Genomic DNA, 23,004 nt, shown 5'->3' with positions numbered 1-23,004 from the left:
GTTGTTGCAATCCTTCCTGTTCCCTTGCTTATAGATAGGTGCAATTACTGCTTTTGTCCAATCTGAAGGTACCTTACCAACACTCCATGCTAATTTTACTACTCTATGAAGCCATTTCATCCCTGCCTTCCCACTACACTTCACCATTTCAGGTCTAAATTCATCTATTCCTGCTGCCTTATGACAATGGAGTTTATTTACCATCCTTTCCACTTCCTCAAGCATAATTTCACCAACATCATTCTCCTCCTCCCCATGACCTTGGCCGTTCGCAACATAACCAGGATGATTTTCTTTTACATTGAGAAGATGTTCAAAATATTCCCTCCACCTCTCCAGTGATTCCCTGGGATCTATTATGAGTTCACCTGAATTACTCAAAACATTGTTCGTTTCCTTTTTCCCTCCCTTCCTAAGATTCTTTATTACTGTCCAGAAAGGTTTACCTGCAGCTTGACCTAGCCTTTCCAGGTTGTTACCAAAATCTTCCCACAACTTCTTTTTGGATTCAACAACTATTTGTTTCGCTCTGTTTCTTTCATCTACGTACAAATCCCTGTCTGCCTCGGCCCTTGTTTGGAGCCATTTCTGATAAGCCTTCTTTTTACGTTTACAAGCTGCTCTCACTTCATCATTCCATCAAGATGTTCACCTTTTCCCATCTTTACATACAGTTGTTCCTAGGCATTCCCTTGCTGTTTCTACTACAGCATCCCTGTATGCCACCCATTCACTTTCTATATCCTGAACCTGCTTACTGTCTACTGTTCGAAACTTCTCACTAATCATATCCATGTACTTCTGTCTAATTTCCTCGTCCTGGAGATTTTCTACCCTTATTCGTTTGCAGACAGATTTCACTTTCTCTACCCTAAGCCTAGAGATACTTAGTTCACTACAGATCAGATAGTGGTCTGCATCATCGAAAAATCCGCAGAAAACTTGTACATTCCTAACAGATTTCCTGAATTCGAAGTCTGTTAAGATATAGCCTATTATGGATCTGGTACCCCTAGCCTCCCATGTGTAGCGGTGAATAGCCTTATGCTTGAAGAATGTATTAGTAACAGCTAAACCCATACTAGCACAGAAGTCCAGCAAACGCTTCCCATTCCCTTTAGCTTCCATATCTTCTCCACATTTACCAATCACCCTTTTGTATCCTTCAGTTCTATTCCCAACTCTCGCACTGAAATCGCCCATTAGCACTATTCTATCCTTGCTGCTGACCCTGGCCACGATGTCACTCAATGCTTCATAAAACTTGTCAACTTCATCCTCATCTGCACCCTCACATGGTGAATACACGGACACAATTCTAGTCCTAATTCCTCCAACTGACAAATCTACCCACATCATTCGCTCATTTACGTGCCTAACAGAAACTATGTTGCGTGCAATGGTATTCCTGATAAAGAGCCCTACCCCAGACTCTGCCCTTCCCTTTCTAACACCCGTCAAGTACACTTTATAATCTCCTATCTCTTCCTCATTATCTCCCCTTACCCGAATATCACTTACTCCTAGCACATCCAGATGCATCCTCTTTGCTGACTCAGCCAGTTCTACTTTCTTTCTTCCATAAGCCCCATTAATATTGATAGCTCCCCATCGAATTCCATTTCGTTCGCCAGGTTGTTTCCAAGGAGTGCCTCGCGTGTCAAATGGGAGTGGGACTCCGTTACTCCCATAGGTCCGAGGCTTGCTTAAAATGTTCTGAGCTCGGTCGATTCATGAAGCAGGATGCTACCCTACTTACACATAGCCCAAGTGAGGATCTCTCCTCTAATGGGTTATGGACCACCGGTGAATTGTATAGTCCTAGCCGCCTGAACACAAGGAGGGCCATGACTCAGAATATGTCTGAGATGCCGACTCCCATTCCATAGCAACTGGTAGCCCGACTCTCAGGACCACTTACTAGGCCGCTCAGCCGTTGCCCATAATTCACGAACTAGGACGTGACTACAGTAACCCACAAACATGAACCATTCATAAAGCAAATTGTATAAAAGTCTCTGATATCACTTCCCTCTTATTTTGGGTTCCCCAACACAAAGTAGCCCAATTAAACCAGTACTAGGTCTACTGATTTTGCAGTCCCTTTTTAACCATCCATTGATCTGCTAATGAAAATAGAAAAAGTGGGTAAATGTACTGTTTTTTGAGCTCTCATGACATATATTCGAAGAGATCTTTCCGTAAATCAATGGGAACACCCTTTCCTATACCATCACCTTGAGCTTATTCACCCTGGCTACTACGGACAGAAATGAATGCAAATGGACTAGACAAAAGAGTGACTAAATGGATGGGTATATATTTTGAAAACAGAGCTCAGATAATTAGAGTAGGTGAAAAATTATCTGTTTCTGTAATCACTACAAGGGGAATTCCTGAATGCAGTGTCTGTATTACATGTGCGAATTTCATTACCTGTGAGTAGTACCATAATGTGTGGAATACCGCGAGTCTACGCTACTTTTGATTAGTACCGTAACATGGCAAATACTATGGTTCTACTTTCCTAGCGATAAGTCCATTATGAGGGGCCGATGACTTGGATTTTGGACTCCTTTAGACTACAAGCATCATCAATGCAGTATTATGCTATAGAAGCAGTCCCTTGGTCAGTAATATTATTGTTTTACGTTAGTCTCTGTGAATGTGAGGCAGTGCGTGTCAGATCCACTGATTGTTTTAAATTCATATCCATCCATTCATTCTTCATCCTCACGTTTTGAAATCTGGTCAGTGGAGGATTTTGGACTTTTAATTTGTCATTCCATTTCATCTCATTTCATACCAGTAGGGACCGACGACCTATATGTTAGGCCTCTTTAAACAACAAGCATCATCATCATCATCATGTATGGCATTCCATTTCAGCAGCTTCCTTCCATCTACTCTCTTTACTTAAAACTGACATTCCTCAATATGAAGTTGCAGGAAAAGATTATAATTAAGATACGATCAGTAAAAATAGTTTGATAGACAAGCTTTTTGCAAAAGCAAATATAATTAAACTTAGTGATTATTTATTTTTATCTAGCACAGCTGCAAATGTTCTGTAGGCTGCCACTTATCACGTCGGCAATTTTGAACCCATTTAATTCTTATCCTTCGGGAATCTAAATAATCTAGTCCCTTTGTCTGAATGACAGGAGCGATACAATAACTCATGACAACTTAATCTCACTGCACTGTATATTACACAGTGAAGACCTTTGGTTCTAATATGACCACTGCCACAAAGAATTCTGGGAGCATGACCAGACCTGTGTATATAGACCTTGCTAAACACGAACAGCACTAAAGCACTCTGGTGGCCATTCTACCTGTCAAAGAGAATCGCAACTCTAATTATTTACATACCCACCAATGATGTTTACGTGTTCAAAGTTACATTGACATCCAACCATTTCTTCTGAGTGCTTCAATTTTTTTGTCAGGCAGTGTACAATGAGCTCAACTGGTACACACCATTCAGTCTTGAGCGAGTCTGTTGTGAATGCACCAATCACGAATGAAGGTAAGCAGATGGTTGCACGTCCATGATAAATAATTCATGGGGAATGGGTCTATTAGTCAGCTATATGGAGTTCAACAAATCTTGCTAGTTGTGAATTGTTCTGAAATGACACTGCGTTGTGAGAAGCCACGTGGAGAACAGGAGTTTGACGCACTGACTATCGTACATGTGCGTTTTAGTGTGTGTTATAATCATGAGTAAAACCTGTGTTGGGTGGAAAACTCAAACACAAGTGAACTTTTGGTTAACTGTAAATAGTATTTCAATAAATTTAGTGCGTAGCATACCTCTCTGTGAAGTAATTTTAGTTTTAAGGTCCCCAGTAACCTGCAACAATATATAGGCCTCATATGTTTATGTTAAAGACTTGTTTTTTCCATCATTTAGGCTGCTAGCCTCTGTGAATGTTTTAAGCACCTCTGTAATTTTCTATTTGCAAGTACAACTGTGACCTGCTCTTAACTTAAAATCATCCCATGTAAATGCTTTTTGCACAGGATGGACTGTGTTTTCGTACACAAAACAGTTGCATTCTTTGTCTGGGTTGGACTGTGTCATCACACATTAAACAATTATGTTCTTTGTCTGGGTTGGACTGTGTTGTACATGGACAATTGCATTCTTTGTCTGGGTGGACTGTGTTGTACGCAGAAAATTGCGTTCTTTGTCTGGGTTGGACTGTGTTCCCATACATTAAACAGTTACACTATGTGATCAAAAGTATCCGAACACCCCCAAAAACATACGTTTTTCATCTTAGGTGCATTGTGCTGCCACCTACTGCCAGGTATTCCATAGCAGCAACCTCAGTAGTCATTCAACATCATGAGAGAGCAGAATGGGGCACTCCGCGGAACTCACAGACTTTTAAACGTGGTCAGGTGATTGGGTGTCACTTGTGTCAGAAGTCTGTACGCGAGATTTCCACATTCCTAAACATTCCTAGGTCCACTGTTCTGATGTGATAGTGAAGTGGAAACGTGAAGGGACACGTATAGCACGAAAGCGCACAGGCCGACCTCGTCTGTTTACTGACAGAGACCGCCGACAGTTGAAGAGGGTCATCAAATGTAATAGGCAGGCATCTATCCAGACCATTACACAGGAATTCCAAACTGCATCAAGATCCACTCCAAGTACTATGACAGTTCGGCGGGAGGTGAGAAAACTCGGATTTCGTGGTCGAGCGGCTGCCCATAAGCCACACATCATGCAGGTCAATGCCAAACGATGCCTCGCTTGGTGTAAGGAGCGTAAACATTGGACTATTGAACAGTGGAAAAACGTGTGGAGCGACAAATCACGGTACACAATGTGGCAATCCAATGGCAGGGTATGGGTATGGCGAATTCCCGGTGAACGTCATCTGCCAGCGTGTGTAGTGCCAGCAGTAAAATTCGGAGGTTGTGGTGTTATGGTGTGGTCGTGATTTTCATGGAGGGGGTTTGCACCCCTTGTTGTTTTGCATGACACTATCACAGCACAGTCCTACATTGATGTTTTAAGCACCTTCTTGCTTCCCATTGTTGAAGAGCACTTCAGGGATGGCGATTGCACCTTTCAACACGATCGAGCACTTTTTCATAATGCACGGCCTGTGGCGGAGTGGTTACATGACAATAATATCCCTGTCATGGACTGGCCTGCACAGAGTCCCGACCTGAATCCTATAGAACACCTTTGGGATGTTTTGGAATATCGACTTCGTGCCAGGCCTCACTGACCGACATCGCTACCTCTCCTCAGTGCAGCGCTCCGTGAAGAATGGGCTGCCATTCCTCAAGCAACCTTCCAGCACCTGATTAAACGTATGCCTGCGAGAGTGGAAGCTGTCATTAAGGCTAAGATTGGGCCAACACCATATTGAATTCCAGCATTACCGATGGAGGGGGCCACGAACTTGTTCGTCATGTTCAGCCAGGTGTCTGGATACTTTTGATCACATAGTGTATGTTCTTTTTTTTGGGGGTTGAACCATGTTATCATACATGAAACAATTGTTCTTTGTCCAGGGTGGACTGTGTTGTCGTCCATAAAACTGTCACTTTCCTTGTCCAGGATGGACTGTGTTATCATTCATAAAGCTATTACATTCTTTGTCTGGGTAGGACTGTGTTGTTGTAAAAGACATTGTAGAGGAGATCTGTAAGTGTACTTCTGCCTCATTGACCAATAATATCATTCACCCTGGACAAAAAACATAAGAATAGTTTAATAGACTGTGAAAGATTTTAACTCCATTCATCAGATGTATTTCTTTATTTACCTTGACATTTGCTTACCTTTAACTTCAATTATATGAGGCTTGTCTCCTGGAGCATGAGTCCGAGACATCACAGTGACTGCTGCAACATGAGCAATGGAGCGAACAGTAGCTGCACACACCCATGGAGCTCCCATAATTCCACACCCTACATTGACTAGGCATATGAGGACAATATCCAAGTGGAAACCACATCCTTTCTTCAGTTTCCTGTCCTTCTTGTCAATTATCAATCTGAAAATTATGATCTATACAGTGGTAGCAAAATACGAAATAAGGATACATACATGGATAATAAAGTGAGAAGCATTTGCATAGCCCTGACATTTTCCCATTAAATATTATCCAACTTAACCCATTTTCAACCTAAAAATGAATGTAACGCAATAAGCCATTTCAATGAAAAGAATATGGAATGAGAATTTGTAGTATTATCCAGTGAGTAATAATATTACTTTGTTTTGGTGTGATGATGGGGTACAGATCTGTCTACAAGAAGTGTGTGTTGAGTTATCTGATACTTGCAAACATGTCATTGACCTCCAACTTCTTTGCTGGACTCCCTGGTAACCGTCAGTAGCCCTTTATGGACTTTATGTATCCCAACAACAGCTTATACAAAAAAAAATCACATCACGTCCATGTTATTAAAAATGTGCTTGTGGAGCATTCTGAACCATTTCAGCAAGTGTTGTGGCATCCGTACTCACCCAGCATATAAACTCAATTGAGTATTTATGGACAAAGTTGGAAGGGCTATTTAACACCCAAGATCATATCAGGGAAAACTATATAAAACTATATAAAACACCTCTTGACATTTGTCCTTAAGTTTTGCTTCTATTTGTACAAGCTAAGCCATATCAAGTTTTACAAACCATGCAAAATGAATACTGTACTAAAAAAATTTCATCAAATTATATTCCTACAGAGGTAATATGTAATGGCAAGTCATAAGCTAGACTCTCCCACTCAACAAAGATCTTGTTGCATATATCTCACTTACCTAAAACACAATCTCATTCACCATGTTCTTCAAAGAGTGGGGTCCTATTTCATATTCATAGCCAAGGAGACAGGAAATGCACATTAAGGAATTAATAGTCATAAGTAGAGCCCAGAAGTTAGGGCAAAATGCCTTTTTTATCTGACTGGATATATTGAAGAATCAGATGGAGATAAATATGTTTTCATGAATTTAGAAAGTGTAGAGACAATTTTTATTTTTCCTTTTTTGCCTGTTTTGGCTTCCGTTGCCTATTTTAAGATTTAAAGCCTTTTTTGCCTTTTTTGATCGTTTGCAATTTTTTCTGCGATTTACACATTTTAAAAGGCACATAATGAATTTCCATACATCAAAGACAAAAAAAGGTTGCACAAATTAAATTACATATTGCCGTCACAAATATCTGTTTTAGAATATTGTTCCCTGTAAATCGCTTATTTGTTTTCAGGCATTCGAAAGCTTATTTTCTCAACCCATTAACTTAACCTCTGTAAATATCAGAATATTCATTAGTGAAAGGAATGCACAAGCATAATGAATACCAGAAAAGAGAGAGGATGAGGGAAGTACGTCTCTTCTTCCTCACACCCCTTTTGCTGTGACATTGCGTAATTACCTGGTATTCCCGATTTTGAAATGATAAGATAGTGCAGAGGAAGGGAGGAAATCATTTCTGTCTAACAGGTCAAACATAAAAGAAGCTGTTAGTCTACTGTTGAACTTGTTAAAGGTAACTCGGGTGTTGGCGCTGACTTATTTATCATGCCGAAATTTTCATTGTTGCGTGGTAAATTACATGGCTATGTTCGCGAATTCGGTTCGGATACACTTCGTACTGATGGAGCTATACTCTTTCGCAAAATCTGTGAAAAATCTATTAATCACGAAGAAAAGTACTTTATAACTCAACATTTTGCAACAGCGAAACATAAGTCTAGGTTAAATATTGTTGGCCCTAACAAGGGGGCATTCCCTACTCATCACCACCGATTTCACTCAAATTTAGCCGGGCTGAGTGGCTCAGACGGTTAAGGCGCTGGCCTTCTGACCCCAACTTGGCAGGTTCGATCCTGGCTCAGTCCGGTGGTATTTGAAGGTGCTCAAATACATCAGCCTCGTGTCGGTAGATTTACTGGCACGTAAAAGAACTCCTGCAGGACTAAATTCCGGCACCTCGGCGTCTCCGAAAACCGTAAAAGAGTAGTTAGTGGGACGTAAAACAAATAACATTATTATTATTGTCACTCAAATTTATAGAACATGCAGGGCTTGGCTAGAAATGAAAGTACCCAAAGTGGGAACTCCAGATGGCCAAGTGTATAGAAAATAAAAATAAAAATGTTGACGCGGCTCTCGCACCGTATAAGCCACTTACGTTAGTGCACACGCCGAGCAGTAGTTGGCGTAGCGGTAAGAGCTCGGACCAGTAACTCGATGGTCCTGGGTTCCACTTTTTCTCAAGTTTTATATTATCATTTTCCAAGAGGTGAATTATTTATTTATTTATTTATTTATTTATTTATATGCAAAAGGCAAATATTACATCATTTTTTAATGAGCGCATAATTGTAGAAAATTTGGAGTTCCAAACTTTTCCGACGTGTTCAAACAGAAATTCTTATTTTTTCCCCTTTATTGGCTATCTCCCCTCCTTGGGGAATGTGCCATAAACGTGAATAGTCATTTCAAATAAGATTCGTTTTCACCTGAAGGTTGCTCCTGGCGGCTGTACACGAACAATAGATTCTTGGTGCAGGTAGGAGACAGGTGTTCCTGACCGTTAAGGATGATGCTAGCTAGGGAGCTCATTTGTTTGTTAGCTCTTGGCCAAGTAACTTGAATTGTGTGAGAATACTGTTAGAATATTCTGAAAGATATCGAAATTTTTGTGAGGAAAATATTGTGGTAAAATGGACAATGTCGGACAAAAATGAAACTAATATGCTTGGAACGTCAACAGAAAAAGAACAGGAGCCAGGCGATAGCATCCACAGCGAAGCGTCGAAGCAACGATTGAAGACGGCGATGCATTATAGCTTACATGTTTTGGCCGAAGAAAATCTAATCTCATCAGAAAGTTCTGAAGCGATAACCGAAGAGCACATTCAATTGGGAAATAAAATACATGAGAAAGTAGTGGAAGTTTTACCAGAGTATCAGTTTATATGCGACGAAGAGTTGATCTGGCGTGAAAAAATCGACCAATAAGAAGAATATCAAATGTTGGAGGGTGCCAGATCGTTGTCAAGTGATGAGTATGAACCCAATGAAAAGAAAATGAAAGAGGATCCAGATTACGTTGCACTGGACAACAAAATAATGGTGGTTAATTTAGCCAAAGTGCATCCAACGTGGAGTTTAAAAAGTTTGCAAACAAAAGGAACATCTCGCTTGAAACATATGCGAGATTTGAAAATTTGGAAACAACATATTAAAAATGGTGGAACTCGGAAGGATAAATAGAATACAATTGACTCGTGGACATATGATCACTTCGGAGAAGCGCGATGTTGTAACCAGCAAGTCACCACAAGAAACTTGCAACAATGGGCACTTGCTGCTGCCAGTCAATTTCCGGAGTTGAAATTCAAAGCCTCCGAATCGTGGGTCATCGACTTTAAAAAAAGACATAAGATTCATCAGAGGAAAATTACAAGATTTGTGTCGGAAAAGGAGACAGCTACACAACAGGAAATCCTTGCTGTGGCAGATACGTTCTGACTCCTAACTCGAGCTCTCATTCCTCCATACGACAAGGATTTTGCTATCAACACTGATCAAATGGGTAAGTCAAGAATTCTTATTTCTCTACCTCAAGTGAAATAGTCTTTAACGGCGCGAATAATACATTTACATTCGTATATTCTCTTTCCAGATTGCCAGTACCAGTCGACATATAACCGAACCCTGGAACAGTTAGGGGTAAAAACGGTTTTCGTAAAAAGAAAGGATATAAACAAAGTAACCCACCATATACAGCGCAATATGCTGTGAGCCTTTCCGGAAAGTATTGCCAAAAGTTTACGTATGCTTATAAGAGAATACTGGCTCTTTTGGACCGAGGATTAAAAAACCGGTGGATGAATACGCAACAAAATACAAGAATGTCGTCATCACTTTTGTATACAAAAATTTTAACGGATGTGATGAAGCCATACGTACAAAAGAACAAATTTCTTCTGCTGATTGACTCATGGGGAGGACAAACAAATCCGCAATTATACGACGAACTCTTCCTAGATGAAGAAGAATTGCCAACTTGTAGAATCAAAGTAATTCCCCCTAGATGTACTCCACTGGTGCAACCCTGCGATGTATGTTTCTATCGTCACATCAAAAACTTGATTTAAAAAAATACAAAATTGATCTCATCTCATCGAGCAAGAAACAGAAATAACTTCCCGAGAAGACTGCATAAAAATACATTTGATTGTTGAACATCAATTATCCGCACCAATATTCGGTAACATGTTATGTTATGCATGTTTCGCTTGTAAACTTTGCGATGAGAGAGAATGCTTTATGACTGTCAATCAATTATTCTTTTCTATGGAGACGTTGGAACAACGATGTGGTTGTAAAAATGCGGCGTTTATAACTTGTGCTAGATGCAGAAGTAATATTATTGTTTCTCCTGTTCCTACGATTAATATCATCCTGATACATGTACATCATTGAATGTCAATGAATAAAGTTTTGAATTTTCATGTACAAAGTCTTTTCGTACGCGCTTTAATTACAATCCCTTGTTGAAAAGCCTGACAATGAAATCCCAATGTTTTACCTTTTCTATGCCTTTTGCATATGAATAAATAAATAAAATGAATTATTCACCTCTTTGCTTAATTGAAAAATGAATAATATAAAAGTTGAGAGCAAAAAGTCTCCACACGGGGAGTCGAACACACGACCATCGAATCACCAGTCTGAGCTCTTACCGCTACGCCAACTACTGCTCGGCGTGCGAACTAACATACGTGGCTTATACGGTGCGAGAGCCGCATCAACATTTATATTTTTATTTTTATTTTTATTTTCTATACGCTTGGCCATCTGGAGTTCTCACTTCGGGTACATTCATTTCTAGCCAACCCCTGCATATTCTATAAATTTGAGCGAAATCGGTGGTGACGAGTAGGGAATGCCCCCTTGTAAGATCAATTTAATATCAACAGCAGTTACAACATCCAGCAGGCAATCTCAGTTTTCCCTGGATCTATGTAAAGCTTTCTTGGACTCTGGAATTCCTTTCTGGAAACTGGAAAATCAATCCCTCAGGAAGTTTCTGCAGAAGTACACTAAAGAAGAAGTTCCGTCAGAATCCACATTAAGAAAAACGTATTTGAATATCTCCTTTGAAGAGACCCTGCAGAGGATTCGAAGCAGAGTTTCAGAAAAGAAGATCTGGATCTCCATTGATGAAACTACGGATGCAGTGGGACGTTACATGGCCAACGTCATCATTGGAACTATGGAAACAAATTAAACTGACCTATCATCAGTATTTCTTTTGACGACAGAAGAGATGGAGAGAGCAAATGGTTCCACACTGGCACAGTTGTTCACAAGTTCATTAATGTTAATCTGGCCGGATGGAATACGGCATGATGGTGTCCTACTTTTTGTCACCAAAAAAAAAAAAAAAAAAAGCAGCCACAGCCTTGAAATTTCTCTTTCTTAAAATGCTCTACCTCACATGTCTAGCCGATGGACTGCACAGAATTGCTGAAGAGATAAGAAGTTTGTATCCTCACGTGGATAAGTTAGTTTCGAATACCAAGAAAATCTTCCTAAAATCACCCTCCCGAATCCAGGTTTTCAAGGACGTGGCACCAGAGCTCCCTTTACCTCCATAGCCGGTTTTCACCAGATGGGGAACCTGGATCTCTGCAGTCATAGGTATATTACAGCAACAATTTGAACAAGGTACGCGAGTTACTTCATGCCGTATCAGTAGACGAAGTTGCTTCAGTTCGCATGGTAAAAAAGTTGTTGGACCACGAAGATCTCAGCAATGATCTGGCATTTATAACAGCACATTATAGTGTGATACTTACTTTCATTGACCTGTCTCATTCTTATCCTTGGCTTTGACAATATGAAAGTGACAGGTATGAGTGATGCTAGTAATGCCATTCCTTATGCAGCCAGTCCCTGCTATGAATGGTGTGAAAATGTTGCTCATAGGGTCGGTTCATGCATGGATTTCAGTGGGCTTGGCAGACTGGTATGCAATAGCAACTTCTGGCTCGGCGAGGAAAGCAACAGGAAACTACCTCACTCCTCATTTCCCTAGTACGCCTCTTCAGTGATGCCTAGGTAATCTATGACAGCTGATGGTGGAGCTGTTGAGGATCCAACCAACCTTAGGGCTGACGACTGAACATACATACACTGGAAGCAATCTTGAAGTTGGAGAAAAGAGATGATTCGCTGATATCATCTATGGCGATCTTCGAAGATGCAGTAAATCAACTGCTGCAAGCAGCAGGAGAAAAAGGAAGCAGTGTTAGTGAAAAGTGTAAACGTGTTCTGAGTGCTAATGTGGACATTGAAAATATGAAGAACATTCGTGATGTTCTGAAAGGTGAAAATTCTGTTTTAACTGGCATGTGTCCTTCCGAAACAGCTTGTTTCAAATTTGCGCCAATCACTTCATTGGAAGTAGAACGTTCCTTTTCCATGATGAAAAACATTCTTTCTGACAAGCGACTGTCTATGACAGTTGATACTTTGAAAAAGCACCTTATTGTTGCTTGTAACGAAGAAAAGTAAGAGTAAGTATGCTAATTATGTGATAAATTGATAATAAAGAAATGAATGAGTTCGGTATTTAAAATACATATTTTCATTAATAATGAGTGAGATTCCTCTTTGCTTTCACTGCTAATAAAAGTCTATTTTAATTACAGTAGTGCCTATTTTCAGTATTTCAAGTGCCTTTTTGCCTGCCTATTTTAACCAAAAATAAATGCCTAACTTCCGGGCTCTAGTCAAAAATTAAGAACCAGTGTCAACAATGAACTTGAAATTTCCTATTTGGAAGACTATTCAGAACTTCACATAATAGGCCAAGCCAGTAACTGGGCACTGCTACACACTGTGTGTCATTGAATATGACAAAGAGGACTTGGTTCCTATTGGGTTGCAGTAATTATGCTGTAATATTTAAGATGACATTACAAACCATTTTGCCTAATGAAGATATGATATACAAATAGAAGAGAAGACTGAATTGTTTGATTTTGTAACTTTATTTATTTATTTAATGAATGGACAATATAGACATATTTTAGGACAAATACAGGTGCAGGTTAGGTTTTGTGTGTACAGTATAACTTGAAAACAATTTTTCATATATGTTATAGGTTAGGTTATGTATTCAGGTTGTTTCCAACTTGTTCAGGAAGCTTCTAGTTGTATGTGTGCCGACTCAAGAGAAGTCTGGAGAAATGATGTACCAAGGACGTCTGCATAGCAATTCTAGGTCTTTGTGGATATCTTGAGGTAATATGCTATAATGATAAACTTTTAGATGTGCAGATATTAATTCAAGAGAATTCTAGAACATGGACATACCAAGGATTTCTGGATGTCAGTTGTAAAACTTTCCAGGCATTTTTATCTTGAAACATAGCCAACATATATATAAAGAGTGGTGATCATGTTGTGAGTCCATTGTTGAGTTCAGTTTAGTTGTTGATTTGTAGTAGTTCAGTTGTGATGTTGAAGTGTGTTGTTGATGTTAGCATGTGAGCACAACAAAGTGAGTTTAATGTTGATTATGCTTGGTGGATGAATTGTTAATTGTACTGTGTATTTTGTATACATGGAAGTGGGTGTTTAGTGAAAATATATACGGGTAATCATTGATTATAGTGATTTTTTAAAAATTGATATATATATCGTTGCACCTTTATTAATACCTTTGAGATATACAAATATGTACGTAACAAAGAAACAATGATTACTGGTCAAGGATTCTTGTTCATAACAACTGAAAATCAAGGTTTGCAATCAAGTACAGAATTCTGCTTTCTGCTGTAAATAATAAAAGGCTAGGAGGGAGACATGTTACTCACTCGCATATGTGTGTTTCCATGAAGAGGAGGATGTAGACCAGAATTGCTGGTGCAAGGGCAGCAAATCCAATCCACACAGCTGGTAGATCAGCCGGTGAAACTATCCACCCACGTTCTTCTGGTTTCGATGGTGAAAGCCCCTCCGGAACTTTCAGTTTTTCGGTATAAGTTGCTGAAGTAAAGTAGTCAAGGGCAACCATTGACACGATTGCAATGGGTACTCCAAAGTCACCGAGTGCTCTTCTTGCCTAAAATAATGTATATTGAGTACAGTTTCTATATGATATAAAAATAGAAAATAAGGAAGCTATAACATTCCAATTAGTATATTGTTATACATAATTGACTCAAAAATAGGAAAGTGTTTCTTCATACAACATCTAGATATTATGCCATTTACAAAAAGAAAGGGATGATGATGTCCTATTGTATGGGTTTGTTCTAGTCCTAGTTTATAAAAAACCTCATGTTCAAGAAAGTTCAACATACACACATACATACATACATACATTACATACATACATACATACATACATACATACATACGGTGGCGGCGGCTGTAACTTGATCCAAGTATATATAACTTCTTCCTGCATACATTAACCAGTTCAACTCAGTTTATGGATGTGTTTGCGATGACTAAACAGACCAATCCTGGCATAAAACATACGCCCATACAAATTACACTGAATGGAGGGCGGGGTTGTAACTAGGGTTGGGCAGACCGGAACATTCAGTTGTTCCGCAACATTAGGAGCTTGGAGGCGGAGCGTTTCGGTACAGAGTGCCGCAACATGGGACGCGGGACTGTAACTGCATAGTAGAGAGAGAGACAACATGACATGCTCCGCGTCAGCTGGAATGTGCCTGTAACGAACGTGCTGTGTCGAAGGCGGCACTAGATAAACTAGTTGGCCTTGGCTGTGTGCAGAGGACACTTCGGACGCGGGGCTGTAACTACGCACTGCGCAGTAGAGAGAACTTCGAGAGGCAACATTACATGCTCCGGGCCAGCGGGACTATGCCTGTATCAGTGTATCGAACGTGCTGTGTGTACTGTGTAGTTTCTAATGGCCATGGCCAGCATAAAGCTGCACGAAACGCGAACGAACAGTTGGAACACTGAAATTCGCGCACAATAATCTCGTTTAAAGGCTGCGTTTAGGTCAAGATTTTTTCGATCAATACGAAATACAGATAACACAGTTACAATGGCAGTACAGGTGTTTAAAAGTAACTAATCTAAGGATATTTCCACCAGTTGAATGTATCGGCAGGTATTGTAATTAGGGCCAGGATAAAACTTCACGGCACGTGAAAAACCAGTCGAAAATCTGAAATATGCACCCAGAAATATCATGTCTAAAATGTTTTTAGGATAAGAATGTCTTCATTCATTCTGAAATACACCTGTCATAATTACACTGGCAGTAGATGTGTTTACAAATGTCACAATGTTATTTTCACTAATTAAACATATACTCGCACAATTAAAGAGATATTTACCGAGCTCGATAGCTGCAGTCGCTTAAGTGCGGCCAGTATCCAGTATTCGGGAGATAGTAGGTTCGAACCCCACTGTCGGCAGCCCTGAAAATGGTTTTCCGTGGTTTCCCATTTTCACACCAGGCTGTACCTTAATTAAGGCCACGGCCGCTTCCTTCCCACTCTTAGCCCTTCCCTGTCCCATCGTCGCCATAAGACCTATCTATGTCGGTGCGACGTAAAGCCACTAGCAATATATATATATATATATATATTCGTCAGTACCGGTACTCTATTTACGTACACGATATTAAAGCAGAACACTAAAATACAAATTAAACAGTATATACTATACAAGGAGAATACGAAAATAAAAATTAAACACTATATACTGTACTAGGAGAACACGAAAATAAAAATTAAACACTGTAACTTATACTGTACAAGAAGAGCACGAAAATAAAAATTAAGTGAAACTACCGACAAATGTTAATCTTCCAATAGGCTACAACACTTTAAATGGTGCTCAAAATGTTCACGGCATATTTTCATTCAGGAACATGATTTTAGAGTTGCAGGGATGTTGGGGACAGCACAAACACCCAGCCCCCGGGCCATTGGAATTAACCAATGAAGGTTAAAATCTCTGACCCGGCCGGGAATCGAACCCGGGACCCTCTAAACCGAAGGCCAGTACGCTGACCATTCAGCCAACGAGTCGGACATTGTGCCGGTTGAAGATCCCTTTGCACACAAAATAGAAAAAACATATATTGTATTTCACTCTGTCGGGTTTTATTCTAGTAAAAAAGTCCCAAACAGGACTCCGGTGCGACGTCATGGAAAGTTTACCGTCCTTTGTACGGTGTATATTCCTAGGCTTCAATAAAAACACACTTATAGAACAGTTGAACACAAAACAGAACACATTAAGTTATTCGCATGTACCGATTTACTACCGAAGGCCAGTGGCAGGCTGCAACGGAACTCACAGAACAAAGAGGATATGACAGAACACGGAACACTCCAATACGAGCAGCACATGGCGGGACTGGCGGCGGCACGGGCACACTGCACTTCCGTCTAGCGCCTGACACTCAGGAGCCGTCATGAGCCGTCATCGGCTATATCCGCTGTCACTTGACTCATGGTGCCGAACGCATCGTGTCGTCACAGGTCCCGCTTTCCTTTGATTACTGCGAATCTCGAAGTGAAACCAATTAAACTAGTGTATTATTTAATTGTAAAATAGCCAAGTATAACTTCGTGTGCCCAGTATGTTGTACCCGTACTTCATTTTATTATACACAAGACTTTCTTTCTTTTCTTTCTTATAGTGTAAGCATTCTCGAAGATCCCGCGTGAAAAGATGCTTCCAGTCAGTTAACTGTAGCTTGCGGTAATGATGTGAAGTTTGTTAAAACGTGGACTTGAGTTTCTTTCTTTCAGAATGTTCAGTGAAATCATCACTTAAGCTAGTGAAGTGTATTATTTAATTCTCTAATAGTTGTGAATAACTTGGTGGGCTCAGTATGTCAGAATGTTATACATCCTTTAATTATAGGAAAACTTGAATTGTCATTTTAAGACGAAACATTCAGGTGAAGAAGTGATATTTACAAGTCATGTAGATGTAAGTGTTTCAGAATAATATTAGCGACTTAGTTTCTCTTTAAGGTGTTAGAAATAATGAATGTGTACCTAGTAGCATTAGAACCGATTACAAATTGGGCAAGCGATAGCATTGTGAGCGTTCAATTATATCACTGAGCCTGTAATTCTGTTCACAATACACTCTGAACTCGAGGAAAGTGAAAATCATAAGTTCTGAAAAGCTCATGCAGAGGGAGAGTGTGGTGGCTAAATATCCTGCTACGCGATCATGCACAAACTTAGCCGATAAAAATGAAATGGCGTATGGCTTTTAGTGCCGGGAGATCCCAGGACGGGTTCGGCTCGCCAGGTGCAGGTCTTTCGATTTGACTCCCGTAGGCGACCTGCGCGTCGTGATGAGGATGAAATGATGATGAAGACAACACATACATCCAGCCCCCGTGCCAGAGAAATTAACCAATGATGGTTAAAATTCCCGACCCTGCCGGGAATTGAACCCGGGACCCCTGTGACCAAAGGCCAGCACGCTAACTTAGCCGATGACGGCTCCTGAGTGTCAGGCGCTAGAACAAAGTGCACACGGCCGGTATCGACAGTCAGCTAGTACATGTAATTAATCTCATAATGGAACCGTATTGAGGACAATATATTAAAATTATAAAATCCTTTTAATCACAACCACCTACTCAATACATTATATTACTCATTGAATTATAAAACAATCATGAGGTGTCTTAAATAAAGGAACATGTTTCGTTCGACATAGCGAACATCATCAGCCTTAATTTACAAGGATTAGGTCAGGGCCCTGAACTGAATGATAAAAATTGTTAAAAAAGTGACAATACCATAATAAAAAGTAAAATGATAACATTAAACATGAAATTATAACGATATGTACAGATTAACAGCAAGAATGCAGAGGAATACTTTGAATGATGGTAGTCTATAGAGTTAAAACAAACATGAGGTTGTAAAAGTAAAAAGATACAGATGTAGTAGATCCCAAATTATAAGTCAATGTGTGAAGCGTGGACCAATCGCCGACCATGGAGCTCCTAATTGAGCAAACCAAAAGTTAAAATAGAGTCTACTGAACAGCGCGAGCCAAGCTGAGTCAGTCAAAAGGCGCAAAGCGACGAAGCTAAGGTTGAAATGACGTAAACTTCAGTAGTTAGGAATTCTGTAGGAGAGCCAACACAATGCCAGAAGGAAATACTGGTTGAACTAGTCCGTATTTACACGCTAGCAGTAGAATTAAACTTATACAACGTAGGACACCAATGTGGACTCGTTAAGTAACTATAACTTGAAAGTAGGGAGAGTTCCAGCAAACCAGATTGAATGGAGCAGATTATGGCGCAATTGGAGTTAGAAATCTGAAAAGAAAGAAAAGGGAGGAAATATAAAAATATGTTATAATGAAAAAAAGGTTAGTAAAAGTTAGACGGAGGCTTACCCTTGGGACTAGTGTGAGGTGTTCACTAACGTTGGCTGCGCGAATCAAACTGGCGAGTAACCTTATTGCTGCTTCTAGTATTGTATGTATGTATACGTAGAGGCGGGGAGTGAGTCATGTGAGGAGGAGGGGTGACCGATTCCTTAGGCGGGTCGGGTAATCGTGGAGGGGGTGTCGCATGAGAGGGCAGTAGAGTAGTAGTTGTTGTATTATTAACAGTTGTATAATTAAAGATTCTCGTAAAGTTATTATTATTTATATTGAAAAGAGAGAGTAGTTCTGGAATTTTCTCGATTATTGGACTTTTAATTTCTGAAGTATCATTTAAATTTTGATGCCCGTTGAAATGCTGGTCTAGGAATATGTAAATGTTCTCAAACTCTGTCATAAGTTTACTTTTATTGACGTATTTCAAGATTTGAAGGTCTTTTTCAATTGTAGTAAAACTGTGGCCAGTCTCTTCCATATGGGTGCTCATGGCGGAATACTTTTTATGTTTCGAAGCGTTGTAATGTTCAAGGTATCTGGTCAAAAAACTACGTCCAGTCTGTCCGATGTAGGAGAATCCACAATGGGTGCATTTAAGCCTATAGATACCAGAGTTCGAGAATTTATTGTGATTAATGTTAACTATATTTGAATTGAAAAATATGTTACGGTTCGTATATCGGGTTCTATAAGCGATATTAATATCGTATTTCTTTAGAGGGTTAGTAACTTGAAATAGGCCTGGATTTGTGTAGGTGAAGGGAGCATATTTCGTTTTTTTAGGCTTGTCTGGAATCAATTTTGTTGCAGTTTTTAATTTTATCTTGTTAATGATTTTATTAATCATTAAGGGGTTATAGCCGTTAATTCTGGCTAAATCCTTAATATAGTTTAGTTCTTTTTTGCGATTATCAGTTGTTAGCGGGATTTTTAATGCTCTATAGACAAGACTAAAAAATGCAGCCTGTTTATGAGATTGCGGATGTAAGGAATCGTTTCTTATAGTGATGGGGGCACAAGAAGGCTTTCTAAATATTTGAAAAATGAACTTATTATTCTCTCTTGAAATGTTTAAATCCAAAAAGTTTAGAGAACCATTGATCTCATCTTCCTTAGTGAATTTGACATCATTGTCAAGCTCATTAAGGGATGTTAGCACACTATGACTATCGTTTTTCTGTGTATCTATAATGGCAAAAGTGTCATCAACATACCTTAACCATAATTGAAGACCATTAATATTATTGATTATTTTGTTATTTTCCAAATCATCCATAAAGATATTAGCTAGAATGCCCGAGATCGGGTCACCCATTGCTAGGCCCTTTTGATGATATATTCTATTATTGAAGGTGAAATAGTTGTTATTAAGTACAAATTCTAACAGACTGATGAAATTATCTATTTCGCATTTGCTAAGGTTACTGTGTTTTAAAAGGTAGGCGAAGGGGAAGGGCGCTTCTGACGGGATAGCAAGTCAATATCTCGGTCTCGCTTAAGAATGTTTCGGAGCAATTGACACTCCGTGTTCCGGAACAGCGGAACATAACGGTGCACCGGCACAGTGTCCCGAAACAGGGACATAGTGCCCAACCCTAGTTGTAACTGATGGAGTTTTCTTGCTTTTCGCTTGGCCTCTTGATGTCTGCGGCATTCTCTTTCAGATAAGTTGACAGCGGTAGATGTAGTGTTCCGCCACATTGAACGGTCCACGGCACGTTCTTCCCATCTCCTTATATTTATACCAGTTGTCTTCGTGTTGTGTTTCAGCTGGTCCTTAAAATGCTTAAGAGGGGCTCCATGAGGTCTACTGCCGGAGCAAAGTTCACCATAAAGAATTTGGCGGGGAAGTCTGGTATCACCCATGCAGTGAACATGGCCTAACCTTCTCAGTTGATGAGCGATGATTGTTGCCTCAATGCTATTTAGCTCCACTTTGTCAAGAACTGCTGTGTTGGTCATGTAGTCCTCCCACTTAATATTCAAGATGTATCTCTTTCTGTTGGTGGAAGCGCTCAAGTTTTTTGATATCACGGCAACAGAGTGTCCAAGTTTCACAGCCATACAGCAGCAAAGAAATGACAACAGCTTTGTACACCATGAGTTTGGTATGCAGTTTTAGGTCATTATTCATGAAGGCTGTGTGCATTAACTGTCCGAATGCTGCATGAGCAACCCCAATTCCTTTATCAACGTCCTTTTCACAGGTACACCGTTTAGACTAGATGCTTCCAATGTGTTCCAATGTTGTGTCTAAGATGGAGATACTGAACTCCGGAAGAGTTAATCCTGGGGCAGGTTGTGCAAGTACTTTTTGTTTGCATTAATGGCAAGACCAAAGTGATCCCATGCAGTTTTAAAGCAGTTGACTGACTGTTGTAGTTCTGCAGGTGTTAGAGCAGGAGATGCGTTGTCATCGGCATACTGCAGTTCTGTCATCTGGGTAACCAGAGTACATCTTTGAGAGCGAAGTCTTGCCAGATTGAAAAGGCCGCCATCAAAACGAAATTTAATCTCCATGCCTAAGTTGTTTGCAGATGATTCATGCAGCATGGCAGCCATGTACAGTGCAAAGAGTGTAGGAGCAAGCACACAGCCTTGTTTCAATCCATGAGTGATTGGGAACGAATCTGATACTGAGTTACCTTGAAGAACCTGTCCAGACATGCCATCATGAAGAGCTCGAACCAATTTCTCATAATGTGTAGGACATCCAAAATGTCTCAATACTTTCCACATAGCAGATCTTGGTACTGAATCAAAGACTTTTTCCAGATCATAGAAAACTAAATACAGAGGCTGCTGTTGCTCTCTGCATTTTTCCTGGAGTTGTCTAGCACAGAAGATCATATCTGTTGTGCCTCTGGAGGTTCGGAAACCACATTGAGACTCAGGCAAAATCCTCTCTGAGATAACTCAGAGCCGGTTTAAATAGAATTCTTGCAAGAATTTTACCTGCAATTGACAAAAGCGATATACTACGTTAGTTCCCACATACCCTACGATTGCCTTTTTTGAAGACAGTGATGATGGTAGCATTCTTCAAGTCGTCAGGTACTTCTCGGGTTTCCCAAATCAAGAGGATGAGTGTGAAAAGTCTAGTCTTCAAGGGCATACCTCCATTTTGTATCAGTTCCAGAGGGATGTTATCAGGACCAGGAGCCTTTCTTTGTTTTAGTTGATTGAGTGCTTTGGTGAAGTCTCTGTATGTGGGTGGAACTGCCATCCAGGTTTGTTGGGGTTGCTGAGGGACATTACAAAGAAAGTCCTCAGCGACATTGGAGACACGATTTAGAAGCACAGAGAAATGTTCCTTCCAACGCTCTGAAATTTCTCCATTATCAGTTAAAATGATGGAGTTGTCAGCAGTCTTCATACATACATACATACATACATACATACATACATACATACATACATACATACATACATACATACATACATACATACATACATACATACATACATACATCTTCATTATAGACTGTTACACCTTTCAGCGTTCAGTCTGCAAGCCTCTGTGAATTTACTAAACACCTCGACAATCCTATGTTTGTAACTAGCTTTATGGCATCGTTTAGTTCCATACCTCCCTTATTTTCTGTCATATATAGTGCCTAAATGCTTGTGCTTAGTTTTCTTAAGTAACAAATCACCATATTTTGGAAATACATCAGTGTCTCATCTTGTAAACATTAATGACTGCTTTACAGTTCCTTATACTGCTGCTAGATCAGACCACTGACTCTTGCTGAATAGAATTTGAATGCTTGTTTTGAAAAGTAGCAAGCATGTGTTCCGTGGTCTTTGTTTTTCACTCGTTCCTACAATGACATCATGGTGTCTTGTTTTTCTGAGTGATACTGCCCTAAATGCAGATCAGTATTGATTGATTGATTGATTGATTGATATTGATTGATTGATTGATTGACTGACAAACTGGAATTCAGGATCCAAACTGGATGATGATAATGATGACTTATGATTTCTGCATTCTGTCAGCAATTTGGGTAAAGACACATGTCCAGTTATGATGATAATAGCAATACGCCTCTCTATTTACCCAAATGTTTTGAACTTCATCACACAAAGTCAACATTTTCTTAATGGGGACCTTAGAAAGAGGATTGTTTTTACCAATCACATTTCTCTTTCCTTTGGATAGCATATTAATGCTAATGTAATAATTTTTCATGTGGATTTGAACAAAATTAATTACAGGCATGTTTTGAAATAAATGAATACATAAAAAATTAAAATATAAACCCTGTATATTGGCCCCCCTTCATATTGCAGTGTCAGAAATGAAAGAACCAAATGAGTTCAGTGCTGAGCCAGATAATTATAGTTTAAGTACAAAAAGAATAATTTATTTAGCTCAGGAAGTTATAAAGCCTCAAAATATGGCTAAAATGAACAGTATACAGCAACTGACACATTATAAATATGCCAGTGTTCAATGTATTAAATCACTGGAAACTAAGTGTAACTATCACCGTCTTGGTCTCCCTCAACTTCTCTTACAATTTATGACTGACAGTCAATTATTCTCCTAGGTAACTTGTCTTCCTTCAT

The 23,004-nt window shown here is 39.6% G+C and overlaps 1 protein-coding gene across 1 annotated transcript in view; it reads right to left on the bottom strand.

Moving 5' to 3' along the window:
• The window catches only part of Ae2 (Anion exchanger 2), a 237,331-nt gene that overhangs the window by 20,231 nt on the left and 194,096 nt on the right, over positions 1–23,004 (bottom strand). Inside the window, exons 17-18 of the mRNA XM_067139840.2 lie at positions 13,884–14,131; positions 5,815–6,029 (exon numbers count right to left, since the gene is read on the bottom strand). Of these exons, the coding sequence (XP_066995941.2) occupies positions 5,815–6,029; positions 13,884–14,131 (463 nt within the window). The remainder of the gene's footprint in view (positions 1–5,814; positions 6,030–13,883; positions 14,132–23,004) is intronic.

This window comes from Anabrus simplex, chromosome 2 (genome assembly GCF_040414725.1).
Source record: "Anabrus simplex isolate iqAnaSimp1 chromosome 2, ASM4041472v1, whole genome shotgun sequence".
Classification (NCBI taxonomy): Eukaryota; Metazoa; Arthropoda; class Insecta; order Orthoptera; family Tettigoniidae; genus Anabrus; species Anabrus simplex.
Note: the sequence above shows the minus strand (reverse complement) of the source record. Positions and strands in the feature narration are given on the sequence as shown.